Source organism: Gallus gallus, chromosome 19 (genome assembly GCF_016699485.2).
Source record: "Gallus gallus isolate bGalGal1 chromosome 19, bGalGal1.mat.broiler.GRCg7b, whole genome shotgun sequence".
In the NCBI taxonomy this organism is placed as follows: domain Eukaryota; kingdom Metazoa; phylum Chordata; class Aves; order Galliformes; family Phasianidae; genus Gallus; species Gallus gallus.
Window position 1 is genome coordinate 8384 of NC_052550.1, and position 18684 is coordinate 27067.

An 18684-nucleotide genomic window follows, 5' to 3' on the forward strand; every position below is an offset into this window, starting at 1 on the left:
GTGGGATTAGTGGGGGCAGGAGCGTTGACATGGGGACAATTGGGGGGGGGGACATTGTCTGATGTGGACATCTGTGAGCCCCCAGAGCCTTTCGAGGTGTCTCTGCAGGAAGCCATCCAAATGATTTGGGTGAAGCTGGGCCAGTTGGAGCAAGGTATGAGGCCAGCAGGGACCCCCCGTCCAGGACTCTTGCCCCAAGTGAACCCTGGGGACTCCACCCGCCCCAGCTCCCCACCCGGGCACACAGACGCCCCCCTGGACATTTACACCGCAGAGATCCCCACTCTGGGCACCCCTTTTCCTGGAGGACCACCCCCAGGGACTTCATGCCAGGGCTGGACGGGGGCTGAGCCCTTACAGCTCGTCACAGGGATGAGGACCCCTTGCCGACCCCCAGTTTAACGATGCTTCCCCCAACCAGCTCCTGCCTGCATCCCCCCCTGCGGTGAGTGCCTCTCCCGTTCTGCCGCGGCCCGTCCCCACCTTCCCCTCCTACCCCCCGACACCTGCCGAGTTCCTCCCTCCCAGGGCACCAGCCGGCCGCCCGCGTCTTCCAGTGCGCGACCTGCCGCCTCGTGGACTGCCCGTTCCCTGTAGATGCCCAGGTGGGGGCGCGGGGGGCCGGGACATCGCTACCCAGGCTTGTGTGTCTGCCCGTGTCTGCTGCGAGCACCGGCAGTCGCACGGGGGTGCAGCCGCTCCTGCAGGTGCGTGAGCGCCGGGTGGGCTCAGCTGGCAATGCTCCCAGTTCAGGACGTGTGGGTCCACGAGGATGAAGCCATCACGCTGCACTGCGACGTGCCCTTCGCCGTCCCTCCTGAGCTGCAGGTTTACGTGGATGTTTGCCAAGGATGTAAGCAGCATGCACGTGCAGTGCGCACAGGACGTCAGGGGGATCTGGGCACGGGGGCAATTGCCGCTTGTGTGCCTGGCAGCAGTGCTGCCGGCTGCGGGGGACACTGCTTGTACGTGATATGGATGTCGCGCTGCAAGCAGCAAGTGTGAGAGCGCACAGGGCAGGAACAAGTGAGCACCCGCACGGAGGGTGAGCGTGAGCAGTGAGCACGAGGTGGGTCACTGTGTGTGCAGCTTGTCGTGCACTTCTGTGAAGGAAGTGACCCCGCCTGTGCGTGTTGTGCACCCTCGTGCGGCACGTGAGGAGCGTGCGTGGGGCGTGAGGTGCGAGGCACGTGCATGAGCGTAGGACACGAGGAGCACGTGGGGACACGAGAAGCACGCAGTGTGACACGGGTGCATTGCGAGCGTGCACCGATGGGCCGGGTTCCCCACGCCCCAGATACGCACGCAGGACCTGGCGCTGTTTGAGGGAGCTGCAGAGGGGCATTGGGGAACCGCCCAGCCCTGACCGTGCAGGACCCCACCCTGGGAACCATCGGCCTGCCGCCTGGGGGCCGCCTCTGAGACCCTGGGCCCGCAAGTACTTCTACCTCAACGGTGTGCATGGATCGGAAGCCACCAGGGCAGCAGTGGGACCCTGGGATCCCTGGGTGCACGGGTGGGAGGAGATGGGCTGCGGCGAGCAGCAGGGTGCCTGCACGCCCGGGGCCCTGGTGAGAGGGTGAGGGCAGAGCAGGTGTTCCCTGACCCCAGGTCCTCGTGGGGCTATGGGGGCGTGTGGGGGCTCTGGGGGCCACCGGGTTCTGTGCCAGAGCAGGGGCTGCAGGGGCACGTGGCTCCTGGCGGGAGTTCCCCACGTGCCCGCCTGGGTCCCTGCAGTGTCGGGGGGAAGCGTGGAGGCTGATGCAGGAGCTCCAGGCCCGGTTCAGAGCTGTTGCTGCGGCTGGCCCCAGGGCAGGGCCCCCCTGCACCTCACCACATCCCTGCAGCTGGGGCTGGTCCTTGGCGTCGCGGGGCTCGTGCTGCTGCTGCTGCTGCTGCCTGTAAGTGCTGCTGGTGTGCTGCACTCACCGTTCCCGCGGCTGGGGTCCCTCACAGGACCTGCGTCGGGTTCCCAAATCCCCCTGAAGTCCCAGCGCCTCAGGAATTCCTACGGACGTGAGGGGACCAGACGTCCCCCCACAGCACAGACTGCTGTGACCCTCCACCTGACAGAGCTCTTATTTTCCCCTGGGACTCCCTTTGCCCTCTGACCACACTGGGGCTCCTCAACTCACACCCAGGACCTCTCCACAGCACCCTGCTTCCCCCAGCCTCCTTAACTGCCCCTGAGACCCTGTCACTTTCCCTCCACTTTCCCCAGAATCGCCGTAGTCCCTTTGGGACCCTGCTTACGTGCAGGTGACTCAGTTGCCCCCACGACCCCCGGTGCCCCCCGTGCGTTCACCCCTAGATCCTTCGGTTGCTCCCAGGACCCACAGCTGCCCCACGGCCCTCTTCCCTCTCCTCCAACAGATGGGGATATGAGGTCCCCTTCCCTCTCCTACTCTCTCTCCATCCTTCTTACCTCCTCCCAGGGCCTCCTGGCGATGCTGCCGAAAATCTCCGGAGCCTCCCAGACCCCCGTTGACTCCCGGGCACCCCCATGGACCTGGACACCAGGGCCTCAAAGGGGAGTGTGGACTCCTGTGGACTTTCACCAGGCTCTTTCCCCGAGGGCCAAAACATCAGCAGTTGCTCATCGTGCGTTGTCCGCTGGGTGTAATGGGGACTCCCGGGGCCTTCCCCTGACTCTTTGCCCGTATGGAGTGGGGGAGAATTTGCCTTTGCTTCTGTTACAAATTATAATCATAATGTATTAGCTATTTCTGGGAGAGAGAAGGTATGGGACAGGAGGGGAGGACTCAACCCACAGAGGCAGGAGCCACTGTGCGCGCAGGCCCCCGGGAGAGCTGTGTGCCAGAGGGTCCGACGCAGCCAGGGGAGCGCCTGTCGTCCCAACTCGCTGGCTCTGGGCACAGATGGCAGCAGCGCAGCAGTGATGTGCTCTGAGAGCCAGAGCGGCCCGGCACAGGCTGCACCGACATCACCCGCACTGCCGCTGCCACGGAGCTTAATGCACTGCGGCTGTTCCCAAAACGGAGCAAGCAATGTGAACGAGTCGCATCTCGTCCTCCGCACTGAGATCTCTCTGCGCTGAGAAGCACTTGTTGCAAAGGCACGTAGATATCCTTAAGTGCAGGAGCTGGAATCCTAATCTCATTGATATGTGCCTGGACTCCTTGTCCTCATCACAACCTGTCCCCCACCTCGGAGCCGCCCCAAGCGCCCTCCCGGATGGGCACTCTGGGGCAGTGCTGCTTCACAAGGAGCTCGGTTCAATAGGAGATCCACGGTGAGAAGGATTCCTGCAGTTTAAAGAGGCAGCGAAAAACGTGCGCTTGCCGGGGAAAGACTTGAGCAAGGGAGATTCATCCTTGGTGGAAAGGATCGGGTCGGGGAACGCTGGGGCAAGCTGGATGCGGACAAGTTCCTGGGCGCTGAGGGATGCACCCACAGCTGCTGGGGGGGCTGGCGGTTGTCACTGCGCGGCCACTCCCCATCAGCTTTGACTGACCGCGGCACCTGCGAGCAGCATCCAAAATCTGGGGGAAAGCAAGAGAAGGGGGAAAGGAGGAGGGAAACCCACAGCCCCTCTCTGCCCCCAGGCCCACGCTCTGCAACACCGCAGTTCCCATCCATGCATGCCCCGATCTCCTCTGCCCGCCCTCCACGCACACCCCAGCCCCTGCCATTCCTCACACCCAAAACCATACCCCCTCTATGTACTCTCCAATCCCCTCTGTTGCCTTCTAAGCGCTCTCAGATCCCCGTGACCCCACCCCATCCACCCGTGGATTCGTCCAGTTCCTAGCACCCTCGGATGCCCTCCAATTCTCACCGCGACCACTCAAGGTCTCTCCAGTCCCCAGTGTTTTGCTCTCCCCGCTGGATGACTGGCATCCAAGTGTTTGTTCAAAAGCAGCGCTCTTCAGAGCTCCCAGCTACGCCGTTCCCAGTGGGAATTTCACCCAAGGAGCGGAGAGCACTCACGGCAGAGAGCATTGCAAGCACTCTTGCTGGCACAGGCGTTGTTTTCTTTGCAGCTGTGCCAGGCACCACGGTCACTTTTCTTCTCAGGCCCATGTTTTCTGCGGGCCAGAAGGGAACCCGCTTTGATTCCCACCCCCAGGAGGAAAGGAGGCTGTGTGGGTCAGGCGCGCTCACCCCACCCACTGCAGAGGGCCCTACAAGTGCCTCTCCCGCTGCGGCCCCACAGGCTCTGCGCGTCAGAGGGAGCCCTGTGCTGCAGCCATGGGTGAGTGCGGGGCTGGGGAGGGCTCCTTGCAGGGCGCCGGGAGAGGCTCTGAGCACTGCCCCCGATGGGGACCGGGGGCATCAGTGCATGCAGAGGGCCGGACTCCCCTCCACCCCTCCGTGCCCCGCCCCTGCTGGTGGACCCCAAGCCGAGTCCTGCTTTGGAGCCAGGAATGTTTTTCCTGCGAGAACTCGGCTCGGTGGGCTGTCGGTGCTGTGCTCCCACCTGACCCTGCCCTCGTGCGTGGCTTTGGGGACGGGGAAAGGGCAAGCTTGCTCACCCCTTGGGCAGAGGAGCGGAGGCCTTCGGCTCCCCGTCTGGGCACAGAGCGCAGCGTACGTTGGTGTGTTCCTGCGTCTCCACGTGTGAGTGCTGGAGCGGGGGGTTTCCCACCTCACGTCTCAACGTTTTTACATCTTTTCCCCTTTTCTAGTAACCCAGTGCCTTCCACTCCTTGCTAGCGTGCTGGTCTTGGCCGCCCCAGGCCTCTCTGTGCCTGCACAAGCCCAGAACACCTCCAAGAAGACCTTCTCCAGCACTTGGACAAAACACTCTGAAGAAAGACAGTAAGGAGCATTTCCATGGGCATCGCGGTGCTCTCACCACAACCCCATTGCCATTCCTTGGTCTGGGCCAACCAAGGAGTGCTCTCCAGCGTCTCCTTGTGTCAGGTGAGATGTAACAACCACCTGTTTTCTGCCACAGGTTGGCCCAAGGACTGCAGTGAGATCTCTGCAGGCAGCCCCAGTGGCGTCTACGTCATCCAGCCCTCAGGGCCTCCACCCCATCGTGGTGTACTGTGGAGATGAACGTGACAGGTGGGGGCTGGACGGTCATCCAGAGGAACCGCTACAACACAGACATCACCTGGGCCGAGTCCTGGAGCACCTACAAGTACGGCTTTGGGAACGTGCACAGCGACTACTGGCTGGGCACCGAGTACATCCACCAGATCGCCAAGCAAGAAGGTGTACCGGGTCAGGTTTGTCATCCAGGATGCCTCCCAACAACATCAGGTTTCGCAGAGTACAACCTCTTCAGTGTGGACAACGAGTCCCAGGGCTACCGGCTGCGGCTGGGCTCCTACTCAGGGACAGCGGGGGATGCCATGGACTCGGACAATCCCAGTAAACATGCACAACAACATGAAGTTCTCCACAAAGGATCGGGATCAGGACACTTCAAGGAAGAACTGTGCAATCCCGCTCGGGGGGGCGGGTGGTGGTACTCCAGCGTGTTATTCCGTGCGGCTGAATTTCAAGGGCGGCATGACGTGGGGCAGCCTGTGCCAAGGGACTGCAACTCCTCCCTCATCCTCATCAGACAGCTCCGTACACATAGCGTCCCTTCCCTCACTGGATGCAGCCAGACCCAGGGCTCTGCTGCAGCGCTCGTTGCTGCCTGGGGTTCTGGGTGTGAGTGGGGCTGTTCCTCTATACCAATAGCTGTTTCCCTTTGCTCTTTTCCTGGAAATTAGCAACGGTCGCTGCTTTGTCTGTGGCCCGGTCACCTGCGGTGGGTTTCTAGGGCCATCACTGGAACAAGACCGTATAAACGTTTTGGTTTTCCTGACCCAGCAATGACTCGTTCTCTCCCTGCCCTGAGGGTTCAGACTTTGGCAGAAAAATCTCATTTCATTGCCAGCTAACCCAACCTACGCTGCTCCGCGCCCAGGCGGAGAGAACATGCGGCTGCTGCAGCCTGTGCTCATCCTGCAGAATAGAACTGCTTTCAGAACCAGCACAGACACGACAAACGCCCTTCATCTGCTGCCAGCTTTTAGCCAGGAGCAGACCTGAGGCTCCTGTTCCAGTAAGAAATCAGAGGGGAATTTTTTTTGACGAAACAAATGGGGAATTAAAGACAAAACTTGCACTTAAGGAAGGGAGGTGGGTTTCAAGGTGTGGATCTTTCAAAAAGGGAATGCAGTACCATACAGCCAAAAGCGAGAGGCGAGAATGACGGTGCGCTTTCCCCGCTCCCCCTTCTCCTCCCAGTCTGACTGTTGCGCCGTCAGCCTTTCTCCGGCAGGGGTGAGCACAATCCCGGCTGTTTTCCAGCCCAGCTGGATGAGAGAAACCGGAGCTGCGCTCCGCAGGAGCTGGGCAGCAGCAGTACTAACGGCAGTGCTGAACGCTGTCTGATTTAAGCGAGGTTCCGGGGGGCCTAACATCAAGCTCAAAACTACAGTCACGATCGCTATGACTACGAGCCGTCATCTCACCCCATAATCAGGAAACAGCCCAGAGCCCCTCCCCGCTCTCCTGTACCAAAGTGGAAGTATGGCTGGATCTCCCCTTCGAGTGGGGGAGCCTCTCAAGGTTACAGCTGCTGCAGGAATTCTTGATCACACAATCCCAGAATCACAGGGGCTGGAAGGGACCCTCTGGAGCTCCCCCCCGTCCAAATCCCTCAGTGCAGTCTCCCTGCAGTACGCTGCTCGGATACATCCCTGTTGTTCTCTCACATACAGAGCAACTCCACTGCCTCTGCTCATAATGGCATTGCCCTTATGGACGCTGTCCCCCACATCTCCAGTTTAAAGCCTGCCGTGCTGGGCTGGCCAGCCTGCTGCCACGGATTGTCCGGCCCTCTCCTGGGACAGGAGAATCCCACCCCTCCCTGGCAGGTTCTCATCTTCACAAAACAGTCCCCTTGTTGTAGAAACCAAAACCCTCACGCTGGACACCAGCCACGCAGCCAGGAGATTACACGCATCACGCACCTATTCAGGCTTCTCTCTTTCTTTCAGCTGGCAAAACTGAGAAGATAAACGTGGGCTCTAACGTTTTCCAGTTGTGCTCACAGGGCTTTGTGGTCTTTGATCCTGCCCGTGTTCTGTCTTCCGCTTCTGTTCGTGCCCACAGGAAAGAGCAGCAGCGGATAGCAGTCTGTGCAGGTGTTTCCTTACGCTTGCTGCAGTGATCTCTTGTGCCTTGATGTTAAGAGGCTCTGCCAAAATGGATCCTCAGTAAGTGACTAACTGTTGACCTGTGTTGTCTTTGCTAAGGTTATGTCTTAGACTGATTGTGAGCACATCATCCCTCAAGCAGAACCACTGACCGACACGGGGTTCCTGGCCTCCACAGTTAAGGGTGCAGGAACCAGGGGGGTCCGCTCTGAGCACCGTGAACCAACGGAAGGGTCACCGACATCAACCCAATCTGGGACCGATTAGATTCCGCTAACAAGGAATGGAGGAAGCAAGAGGGTCTGCTCCGGACCTCGTGACTGAACAGGAAAGTCTCCTGGTAGCATGTGTTCAAGCCTATCCTTTATGCAGTGAATGGTCGAGCGCACCTTGACATCTCAAATCCTTTGTTAAATCTCTATAAACGTTGTTAAATCACTATACTGCATCAATAAATACAATTGCTGCTTCTCTCTTATGAGCCAAGGCTGTAGATCCCATCCGGTACAGAGAGTAGGAAGGAAGCACCAGCTCGGTTCAGCCATATCCATTGATCTGGAGACCGAAACGGGGCCCCCCGGCCACGCTGCTCTCAGCGCTACTGGGATGTGACGTTCTCGTGCTGAGCAGAGCCAAATGACCACTTCACCCACCCTTGCTGGCTGCGCTGTTGCTAATACAGCCCTGGGTCTCTGGCAAGGGCATCCTGCAGACTCCTGGGCAAAGTGCTGCTCACCAGGACGCCTGAGGCCTTTCCTGCCAATCCTTCTGCTGCCGGTGAATGGCTGCCCGCGTGGATGGGTCGCACTTGGGGTTTGGGTGCGACTGTCTTGGGAAGATCACGGGACATGGGAGGTGAGGAGGTGATCCCAGGCAGCCAGCACAGCTTCACCAAGGGCAGAGCAGCCTGCCCCACCTGGTGGGCTTCTGAGACGCATCGGTCGGAAGCGGCCAAGTAGCTGATGTTGTCCACCTGGAATTCTGCTAAACCTTTGACGTGGTGCCCCACCACGTCTGGGAAATTAAGGACAAAACTGGAGTTCATCCGGAGGGCAAAGCGAGGAAGACCACTGGATGAAGAAAAAGACTGTTGGTTGGACTGTCGTGACGCTAAAAGGACGCCAAGCAGTAGAAGAGACCATGGAATAGAAGACTGGGAACTTCATAAATCACTGTCTGAGGTCGGTGTTTGTGGACGGCCGGCTGACCCAGGGAGGTCAGGTTTATCTCCCCCTGGGTCAGTGCGAGCAAAACAGCTGCTACGGATCACTGTCTCACACAGAACAACGACGGGAGTAGCGGAAGGAATGCGGAGCTGCGATAGAGACCGCTGTGCCAGGTGCCGTGAGACAAGCTGCAAGCAACTGCAAGTTATGAGAACCGTGCCTTGTCGTACTTAGCATGTTATCTGTACCGCTCTGTACAAACGGCTGCGTGCAGTTATTAAATGGCTCGACTACTAGGAACCAGATGGGTGTGTGGCCTCGTCCCTCGCCGCACCTCGGCTGATTATTGCTCTCCAGGGGATCTCGGACTTGTGGTTTGACAACAGGTGTTCATGTGTTAATTGTCTCACAGGTAATTGAGGAATATGTGCTATCTGTGGAAATATAACGGACTCTGAATCGTGTCATCTTTGAAGCACTTACGGTGAGTAAAGGAATGGGAGAGAACGCAATATAAAAGGAATCAAGGGTAGTAGATCAAAGAAAGGGGAGAGAGAGATGTCCTCCTAACTAGGCTGCAGAGTGGCAGTGCGGCCAGAAGGGCCGTGCTTCCATCACCTCCCTTTCCTCCCAGAAACCGTGTGGAGATGAGCAAGGCTGCTGGGAACAGTAGTTCCCACCTATCGACCCCAGGAACTGCAGCTTCCCGGCAGCAGCCCCAGTTCTGACAGCGTACTGCATGATGTTCTGATAGGGAATTCCTGCGAACAAACCATGACAGTGGGAGAGTAACGAAACCTCTTCTGAAAGCAGCGATGGAAACGCGCCTACCTTCGGTCAGATTGCCACCATTGGCCCTGGCCCAAATTGGGGCAACACCCAGGGAAGACGTAGGGTTCTCCTGTATGGAATGCCTTACCCAAATTACCCCAGCCTGGAGGAGAGAAGCAACCAAGCAGTACTTAGCTAAGATAAAACGGGGAGGTGTCAGTGTGGTGATGGTGTGCTCTGCCCTTGAACCCAGGACAGGAATGGCTCGGTGATGTCCCACTCCTCCCAAGCTATAGGTGAGGCTTCTCAGCTGAATGAGGACAGCACCTGGGGAGTGTGGGGTGTGTGAGAGCCGTGCAGATGGCTCCCAGCAGGGGAAGGGATGCAGAAACGGGCTCTGCCAAGAGCCACAAGCTCGCTGGGCTCCCTCGCAGCACTGGAAGGGGGTATTGCACAGCGCCCTGCGGTGTGGCGGAACCAAACAGCTGTGCTAGGAAACCGGGACAGCTTTGCCAACAGTTTCTGTGGAGCGTGGGGTGTGAGACTCCTGGGCCGTCTGGGCCGGAATGAGTGAAGACTGTATACGAGGATGGACAGCAATATTGTCCCATTGCTGTCCACCCTCATGGGCAATGGTTTTGGGGGAAGGGTTTTAAACTGAGGCAGGGGAGGTTTAGGTTGCCTCTCTTCCCCTTCCCCTTCCCCTTCTCTTTTCCCTTTCCCCTTCTCTTTTCTTTCTCCTCTCTCGCTCGCTCGCCTCTGAATAAATCAAGGCAAACCCTTGCGCTTGGCACACCATGTGTCTGTTCTGCGCCTTTCCTGTGAATATGACAGTAGAGTGATTGTTCTGAAGCCTCTACAAGATTGTTACATTTTTATTACGGTGCAAAAGCACAACTGTAATTCAAACTGGGGGGTGCCCCCGCAGGGCTGCCGTGGCTCCGGGCTGGGGAGGTGTCTCTGTGGAGCTGGAAAAGAAGTGGGCTGGGAGTTTTGGGGAGATGGGTGCAGTTTGGGCGTCCTGGGTGAGGTTTGGGGCCTGGGAAACATTGTGGCCAGCTTAAGGGCCTTGGGGAGTGTTGGAGGGATGGGCCCCCTGGGATTTTTCAGGGGGTCGCGGAGTGTTCTGGGCATTTTGGGAGGGTTTTGAGCAGTGTGTGGGGGCATCCTGGAAGTCTGGAGAAAGGCTGCACAGCTCAGTGTTGCCATCGGGGATCCCTATTCTCCTTCAGGGTGAGGTGGGGGCGCAGCGGGACACCCCCGCAGCACACCGTGTCTCTCTCCATCTGCCCATCCCAGCCCTGTGCCTGCCGCAGCGCCGCCCCACCAGCACCTCCCCACACACCGGGGGGGGCCCAAGAAGGGGATGGGTGTCCCCAGGCCCCAGAACCCCCCTGGGTGACGGCTGAAACTCCGGTTTCTTCACAGAGACCACAGCCGTCTGTAGCCGCAAGAGCTCCGTAGCTGCTTGTGGTCGTGAGGCCGGAGAGCGGGGACCGAAGCGGAAGCCCTGCTTGGTGCGTCACTGGGGACCGGGGTGCCTCCTCAGTACTGCCTCCTTACTGGAACATCGTTAATAAACAACCTGTCAATCTCTCTCTCCTCACCTCTGATACTACGCGGCTATTGAACTGCTTCTTGCCAGCTCAGCCACCTGTCCTAAACGATCATCCACCAGCACGCATCCGGCGCAGCTGCTTGCCGCGTCACTAGGAGAAGGTTCGGGGCACTCGGTACAACCAACAGCCTGAACCAAAGTCTCCTTTCTTGCCATATCTGCCCGAGTGGATGCACCAGACGCCCCCGGGGATTCCCCCGAAGGGGCACAGGTCTCGGCCCCTCGCCGGTGCGTCCACCGCCGTACTGACAGAGGTGAAGAGCGCTACCCCGGCCCGCTGATGAGGCCGCCTGGCTTCAGCTACAAGGGCCGTCATGCTCCAAGCTCTCCTCCGGAAGGAGGATTTCAACCACCCAGCTATATGCAGGGAAAAGAGCAAGGTGAGCTGCAAGCAATCCAGGAGACTGCTGCAGCCTGTTGATGATAACATCCTGCTCCGGGTATCGGACAGATCGGCCAGAGGCGAAGCATTACTAGACCTGGTGCTCACCAATGCGGAGGAGAGCGATCGTGGAAGACCATCGAAGGTCGGACGGCACCGATTAGGACCGCCACCACAGAAAGACCGAGCACGTGCAAGGACGCAGAACCCTACGTTAGTGATGTCAGGGAAAGTACTGAGTACGTGCGTGCCGTCTGGGAAAACCTTGACATGCACGACACAAGAGACACGCATCAGCTGAAGCTCTTTTGCGCGCAGTTGGGCGGAGCGATCCCCCATGCGTCAGCGCCATAAGAAAAGAATGCCCGCTTCAGAGTGGGGGAAGAGCTCCTTGAGAGCAGCCCTGCGGAGAAGGACCCGGGGGTCCTGGTGGACGAGAAGCTGGACGTGAGCCAGCAGTGCGCGCCTGCAGCCCGGAAGGCCAACGGTGCTCTGGGCTGCACTAAGAAAGGGGTGGCCAGCAGGGAGAGGGAGGTGATTGTCCCCCTCTACTCGGCTCTTGCGAGGCCCCATCCGCAGTACTGCGCCCAGGCCTGGGGCCCCCAGCACAAGAAGCGATCGTGGAACGGGTCCAGAGCAGGACCACTAGGATGAGCAGAGGGCTGGAGCACCTCTCCTATGAAGAAAGGTTGAGGGAACTGGGCCTGTTGAGCTCGCAGGAGAGAAGGCTCCGGGGGGACCTCACTGTGGCCTTCCAGTACCTGAAGGGAGCGTATAAACAGGACGGGGAACGGCTGCTTACGAGGGTGGGTAGCGATAGGACAAGGGGGAATGGTTTTCAACTGAGGCAGGGGAGGTTTGGGTTAGATATTAGGAGGAAGAAGTTTTTCACCCCGAGGGTGGTGACGCACTGGAGCAGGGTGCCCAAGGAGGTTGTGGATGCCCCGTCCCTGGAGGCATTCAGGGGATGCGGCTGGATGTGGCTCTGGGCAGCCTGGGCTGGCGGTTGGCGACCCTGCACATAGCAGGGGGTTGGAACTAGGTGATCGTGGTGGGCCTTTTCAACCCAGGCCATTCTATGATGCCATGAGTCCTAATGCCACGTTGCTCTGAAGGGCTTCCGTTCAGACTGGAGCTCGGCCAGTACCAAGACTGGGTACGCGGACCTCCGGAACTACCACTGTAAGCCACGCTTATTCCTTCAGCGTACCGGGGCGATGGAAGCCAACGCAGCGCTCAGAAGCACAGCGCACAGTGTTTGGAATCCCCGATTTGACATCTTTGAGTGGCCTCCCAAAACTCCTCCTTGCACGCAGCCGCAGCCGCAGCCGCAGCCCTGGCCGGGGAGCCCCGCCCCGCCCCGCCCCGCCCCGCCCCGCCACGGGACGGTGCAGGTGCCGGTAGTAAGGCTCCGCGTCCCGCAGGCCCTCCAGCGCGTCGGCCAACGACGGGCAGCGCGGCCCGCGCCGCAGCAGCTCGCTCAGGCCCGGCTCCGCCGCTCGCTCCTCGGCCAGGCGCAGCACAGCGGCCCGGGGGCGGTCGCCGCGCCGTGCGTCATCACACCGCGCCGGGTGCCGATTGGCTGCGCCGCCGCTCGCGGAGCTCTGATTGGACAGCAGGCGCGCGTCGGGCGGCGGTTGAACGCGGCGCGGGCGGTGCTGTGGCGCCGTGCGGGAGCAGGAGCGGGGCTCGGTGCGCTCGCGCCGTTCCTCGGCCCTCATGGCTCCTGCCCGCAGGAAGGCGGCCGCGGGCGCGCGCGGCAGGAAGCTGAGCGCCTTCCTGAAGGACTTCGACCGGGAGGGTAGGCCGCGGGCGGGCGCGCCGAGGCCCGGGCCGCGTCCGACGCCGTGTCCGTCCCCGCAGTGAGGAGCCGGGTCGAGCAGCTGCGGACGAACGGGGAGCGCCTGGTCAAGGAGATGGAGAACCTGTACGACGTGGAGCTCCTCCGGCTGCCCGCGGCGCTCCGCGAGATGAACTGGCTGGAGTTCTTCGGTACCGGCGGGGGGCGCGGGCGCGGGCGCGGGCGCGGGCGGGGCGGGCTTCCCCTGAAGCGGCGCTCGGAGGCCGTCGCTGAGGAGCGGTGGGACGCGGCGCGCGGGGCTCGCGCGAGCAGGACGCGGGTGGGCGCGGGCGGGTGCGCCGCCCCCTCTGCCCGGGGCCGCTCGCTCGCCGCCGGAACGCCTGCTGTGCGCTGCCCGCTGCTGCGGCGGCGTTACGGCGCACCTGCGTGTGTTGCGGGAGCTGTCCCGGCGACGTGCCGGAGTGACGCTTCCAAAGGAAAGATCTTCTTTGTAGCTAAAGGGGGAAGCCAGAAAGTCGTGGAGGAGGCGGTGACGGTAGGTATCCAGCACAAATGGGAACCTTTCCCTCTTGCCTTGTGTGTTCGTGTAGGAGACGAGCCGAAGGCTTTGTGTATCCGCAGGAGAGGAGCGCTGCTGCGATAGCGCGGGTTACGCACGCAGCTGCTGCGTTAAGACTTAGCAGGAGGAGATCCTGTGGTGTCCCCCGCAGGGCTTGCGTGCTCGCGCTGCTCCTTGCCTGGCTTGCCAGGCCTGCTTAATTTCACGGACAATGTGAACAACGGGATTCTGTTGGTTTGAACGTTCCAGAAACTTTGAGGGGGAGAAAAGGAGAAGGGTGGGAGGAGGGAACCCGTGAAAACATCTCTCTGCCCATTGACAGATTCCCTGGGAAGAAGGCAGTGGAGGGAATGAAAGCATTAGCACCCTCGGGACTTTGAAGTAACTTCTGAGGCTCAAACTGTGCCGCGTTGTATACGAACACCAGACGGGTGTCCCAGCTGTGCTTTTCGGGCTCTCGTATATTTATTTTTATATGTATATATACACACAGAGCTTCAAAGAACAGAGTGTCATTCTCAGAAATGTTCCAGTAGGTTCGAAGTAACGTAATCTCTCCCTTGCAGGTGACGCTGACCGAGCCTCAGGAGCCCCGGGCGGCACGTGGCTAGAAGTGAGAGCTCAGTCCATCTGCAGGTGTCGGCAGCGTGCGCTACGGCTTTGTACTGGTTGGGGTGCGAGGCCGAAAAGGCGTGGCGGGCGTGGCTCCAGGCCAGCCAGGAGATGTCACAGCACAGATGACATCACCCGGAGCCCGTGTGCTGTCACAATGCATTGCCATGACGACGCCGGGCCCTCCCCAAGGACAGCTGGCCGCTGGCTCCAGGCGCCTCATTTGTGAGCTGTGCTGCCCGCAGCCGCTCGCCGTGCCCTGTGCCTGAGAGCAGCCCCAGCAGCAGACTAGCTCAGCCTCATCGCGCTCGTCCTCCAAGGCTCAGAGAGGTGAGGGAGAGCTCCTGCACACGTCAGGCTGCAGAGCCCAGCTGCAGGGTGCGGGCTGAGCTCCGGTGTGCGCGAGGGGCATGCAGCACGAGACTGGCAGGACTGGCAGTGAGCGGGAGAAACTGCTGCCGGCCCTTCCGGCTCAGGAGCTGCAAGCCACGTGGCGGACAGCTTGCGGCTGAGCAGAGGAGACGCGGGGGGCGGGAAGCAAAGCTCACCTGCGGCCTCTGTTGGGGCAGCCCGTCAGTAACTCCTCTGTTCTTGCCTTTAGGTTTGGAGGCACATGCCTGCCAGCATGGACGGAGCCTGGGTGGGGACCTGGAGACCTCATCGCCCACGCGGCCTCATCTCGGCCCAGTTCCCCAGCCCCGGGCCCCAGTACTCCATCCCGGGGACAACAGGTACAGCCACCATCCCCAGGGCGTGAGGCGCACCGGGGACATGGCGGGGCAGAGCAGCTCCCGAGCCTTTCCCCGTTCTGTCAGAGCCTCCTGGCTCCCTGGCGCAGCCGCGAGCCAGGCCTGGCCGAGGAAGGCCGGTGCCGCTGGCGCTGCTCCTTGTGGCCCGGGGAAAAAGGGGCCCGCTTCTGGCCAGCGCAGACTCAGCTTTGCAGCTGTAGAGAGGCGTTACGGGGTCTTGCAGAACAATTGACCCTTAGGGGGCTCTCGCTGTGGAGTGCCTGCACGCGTGGTGCGGGTACAGGCAGCGTGCTGGCCAAAACTCCGCTGTCTTTTTGCGGTGACTTTGCAAGGCACTCGCGCAGCCGTTTGCACTCAGGGACTGACTCTTGTGCGCTCCGAGGCCCGGCACAGCTCGCCTCCAGGGCTCTTGGAGGAAGAAGTCACGCGGGAAGGGAATGTCGGGGCCAGGGCCCGGCGCCTAACTGCGCCTGTTCCAACGGAGCTTGAGACGTGCAGCTGCACAGGGGTGTGCTCTCTTCTGCTTTTCCTCCTAGGTTATGTGGGCCACAGCCCCACCAAAGCCCGTGCCCCCGCCTACACGTTTAGAGGGACCAAACCGCCTGCGGCAGGGAGCTGCGGGCCAGGTCCCTGCTACTTTGTGGAGCCCGCCATCACCAGGAACGGGAAGTACGTGGCTCCGGGCGCCCAGCTCCGGGGACGACCCGCGACGAAGACCACCGTCACTCCCGGACCAAGTGAGTACCACTTGTGCAGCACTTCACCCAGACAAGACGAGCGGGCGGCGCGTTTGCCCGGGGCCAGCTCGCGCCCTGATGCAGCTGTAGGTCTCCATAATCGCTGCTGAGCAGCGATAAACGCCCTCGGAGAAGGACAGCTGCCCAGGGCCACGGGCCGAGGGCACAAGGACCCCGTGTCCAAAAAGAACAAGCGGCAGGGGGCTGACGGGAGGGACAGCAAGGCAGGGCATAGCGGCGGGGCACAGAAGAGCGTCCCCGCGTGCTGCCTGTGTCCCCCAGCGGCAATTCTGCAGCTCTTGAGAAGACCCTTTCCTCGGGACAGTGCCTGTGCGGTTGCAGAAGAAGAAGACCGGCGCTTCACGGCTTTCTTCCTCTTCTCTTCCGCCCCAGGTGACTACCGCACCGAGGCAGCCAACAGGCACGTCTTCAAGTGCCCACCGGTGCAGTCCATGGCCTTCCGGCGGGAGCCCCTCCGGACAGACCACCCTCCAGGTACGCTGACCCTGGCAAAGGCAGACCCTTCAGCCTGAGCATCCCGCAGGGACGGGCTGCTGCTCAGCACCAGCAGCGGGCCTACTGCACAGCCTGCGCGGCAGGACGCGGCGCTGGGGCCGCAAGCTTTCTTGCACGACCAACACCTCTGGGCCCGCAGCGGCTGCGGCTGCTCAGGCTCGGAGCTGCTGGCGCTGGCCCAGTGCCAGAGTAGAGGGAGGAACTGGCAGAGGGGCGAGACCTCCCTCCTGCTCCCACCAGCAGGCTGGGCAGGCTGCCCCTCTCTGCTGCTTCCGTCTCCTCCAGCCCCTCGCGCACACGCTCTCTGCTGCTCCTCCTGCAGGTCCTGGCACCTACACGCTGCCCAGGCTGATGGGGCCCAACACAGTCTACACATCGGCCAGCCCCTGCTACTCTGTGAGGGGAAGGAGCCAGCGAGGTCGGTTTGACGAAGACCTTGCCAAGGTGAGCTCTGCCGCTCCTCTTTTCCGCGTTAGCATCCGAACCTGGGCTGCTCCCCCTGTGCCACAGGGGCTTCCAAGCCTGCTGCAACTTTGCTTAACGCAGACTGCCGGGGAAAGAGAGAGCCTTGAATGTGACCCCAGCCCTGTATGGTCGTGACTCTCTTGCAGACTCCGGGTCCTGCGGCGCTCCCCAAAGTGCCTGTGGATGCCTACAAGACCAGGGCGCCCGCGTACACGATGGCAGCCCGACCAAAAGCTGGAGAGGGCAAAGCAGCGAAGCCCGGGCCGGCAGACTACAGCGTAGGCCGGGTAAGGCAGCTGCTCAGCTCTTCCCCTCTGTTTCACAAGCGCGGCCTTCACGCCTCTCCCCCTTCCCCTGAGGCTTCCTCCAGCCCAAGAGCTCCTGGCCGCAGGGACCAAGTGCAGGACAGCAGGCCTGCCCCCTGCCCTCGTGCCACCTGCGAGCAGAGGGAGGGAGGGAGGGACAGCACAGCACGCAGCTTTTCCTCCCTCTGCTCCTTTTCCCTTCAATGGGACGCGCTGGTCCTTCCCAAGCTCTTCTGGGGGACGCAGCTCAGAAGGGCTCCAAGCAGCATGCCCCCAGCATAGGAGAGAGAGTTAGCTGCGAGCTCCCAGCTGCACACGCGGCCCTCTCCGAGACAGGAGGTGCCCGTAAGCCCACCTCCCCGAGCCAGCTCTGCTCCAGCAGGGAGCTGCACCGGCTTTGCGCTGGCGTTCAGCCCTGCCCGGAGAGGCACCAGGGACTGTCTGGGATCGGAAGGGGTGCGGGACAGCAGGGAGCGAGGGCAGCAGAGGAGAGAAGGGCCCTCGCTGACCTGCCTTTCCTTTTCGCCCTTCCAGGTGACGCTGATCAAGCCCCAGGCGCCTGCATCCACGTTTGGAATCCGGCATTCCCTCTACACAACCCCTCTCATCGTGGAGTGAAACAACAAAGCCTGGAAGGCCTGGTTTCCTTTCCTGGAACGGAAGGGGAGGGGAAGAGAGAGCGACCATCTGCCGGTTTCCCTTTGATTCCATTTCCCTGCCTCGTGCCTCGGGTTGGGCTTTTGCCCATTTTACTGTTGGATGCTAGCAATAGGAGTAAGTCGTTAATAAAATGTACCTTTATGTATACTTGCTTGTCACTCCTTTGTCCTCACCGCTGCCCACGGGAGAATGCGCCACCGCTTCCTGAAGCCTTTCTTTCTAACAACATTTCTAACGTTGGAAACGGCTGATGCTTGCTTTATCAGTCATTTGCATTCCTGATGTCTGCCCCGCGTGCTGAAGCGAAGAAGAAACGAAGCAAATAGCAAAGGGAGGCCGGCCGCGGGCAGTGCAGCCCTTCCAGCGCCATCAGGTAGATTTTCGCTTTCTTGCCATATCTGCCCGAGTGGATGCACCAGACGCCCCCGGGGATTCCCCCGAAGGGGCACAGGTCTCGGCCCTCGCCGGTGCGTCCACCGCCGTACTGACAGAGGTGAAGAGCGCTACCCCGGCCCGCTGATGAGGCCGCCTGGCTTCAGCTACAAGGGCCGTCATGCTCCAAGCTCTCCTCCGGAAGGAGGATTTCAACCACCCAGCTATATGCAGGGAAAAGAGCAAGGTGAGCTGCAAGCAATCCAGGAGACTGCTGCAGCCTGTTGATGATAACATCCTGCTCCGGGTATCGGACAGATCGGCCAGAGGCGAAGCATTACTAGACCTGGTGCTCACCAATGCGGAGGAGAGCGATCGTGGAAGACCATCGAAGGTCGGAGGCACCGATTAGGACCGCCACCACAGAAAGACCGAGCACGTGCAAGGACGCAGAACCCTACGTTAGTGATGTCAGGGAAAGTACTGAGTACGTGCGTGCCGTCTGGGAAAACCTTGACATGCACGACACAAGAGACACGCATCAGCTGAAGCTCTTTTGCGCGCAGTTGGGCGGAGCGATCCCCCATGCGTCAGCGCCATAAGAAAAGAATGCCCGCTTCAGAGTGGGGGAAGAGCTCCTTGAGAGCAGCCCTGCGGAGAAGGACCCGGGGGTCCTGGTGGACGAGAAGCTGGACGTGAGCCAGCAGTGCGCGCCTGCAGCCCGGAAGGCCAACGGTGCTCTGGGCTGCACTAAGAAAGGGGTGGCCAGCAGGGAGAGGGAGGTGATTGTCCCCCTCTACTCGGCTCTTGCGAGGCCCCATCCGCAGTACTGCGCCCAGGCCTG

At 60.9% G+C, this 18684-nt stretch overlaps 1 protein-coding gene, 1 long non-coding RNA gene and 1 pseudogene across 5 annotated transcripts; all 3 read left to right on the plus strand.

Moving 5' to 3' along the window:
- The first annotated feature begins 15 nt into the window (after positions 1-15).
- On the plus strand, positions 16-585 carry LOC121107198. The gene is made up of 3 exons (XR_005840941.1): positions 16-154; positions 422-445; positions 529-585. It is a non-coding gene; the product is annotated as an uncharacterized LOC121107198 (long non-coding RNA).
- A 4212-nt stretch (positions 586-4797) lies between these two features.
- LOC121107256 lies at positions 4798-6253 on the plus strand (annotated as a pseudogene).
- Positions 6254-12714: 6461 nt separating this feature from the next.
- LOC121107199 (outer dense fiber protein 3-like) lies at positions 12715-17615 on the plus strand. 4 transcript variants are annotated; one of them, XM_046902443.1, is made up of 10 exons: positions 12715-12865; positions 12928-13056; positions 13360-13400; positions 13487-14366; positions 14638-14767; positions 15322-15522; positions 15916-16017; positions 16361-16482; positions 16650-16790; positions 17343-17615. In XM_046902443.1, the coding sequence occupies exons 5-10, from the start codon at positions 14650-14652 to the stop codon at positions 17424-17426; spliced, it is 768 nt and encodes a 255-aa protein (XP_046758399.1). In that variant the 5' UTR covers positions 12715-12865; positions 12928-13056; positions 13360-13400; positions 13487-14366; positions 14638-14649; the 3' UTR covers positions 17427-17615. The 4 variants fall into 4 exon arrangements, with proteins under 4 accessions (XP_046758399.1, XP_040506134.1, XP_040506135.1 ...); XM_040650200.2 differs by having other exon boundaries at positions 12715-13056; XM_040650201.2 differs by having other exon boundaries at positions 12715-13056; positions 13991-14366.
- Positions 17616-18684: the final 1069 nt, after the last annotated feature.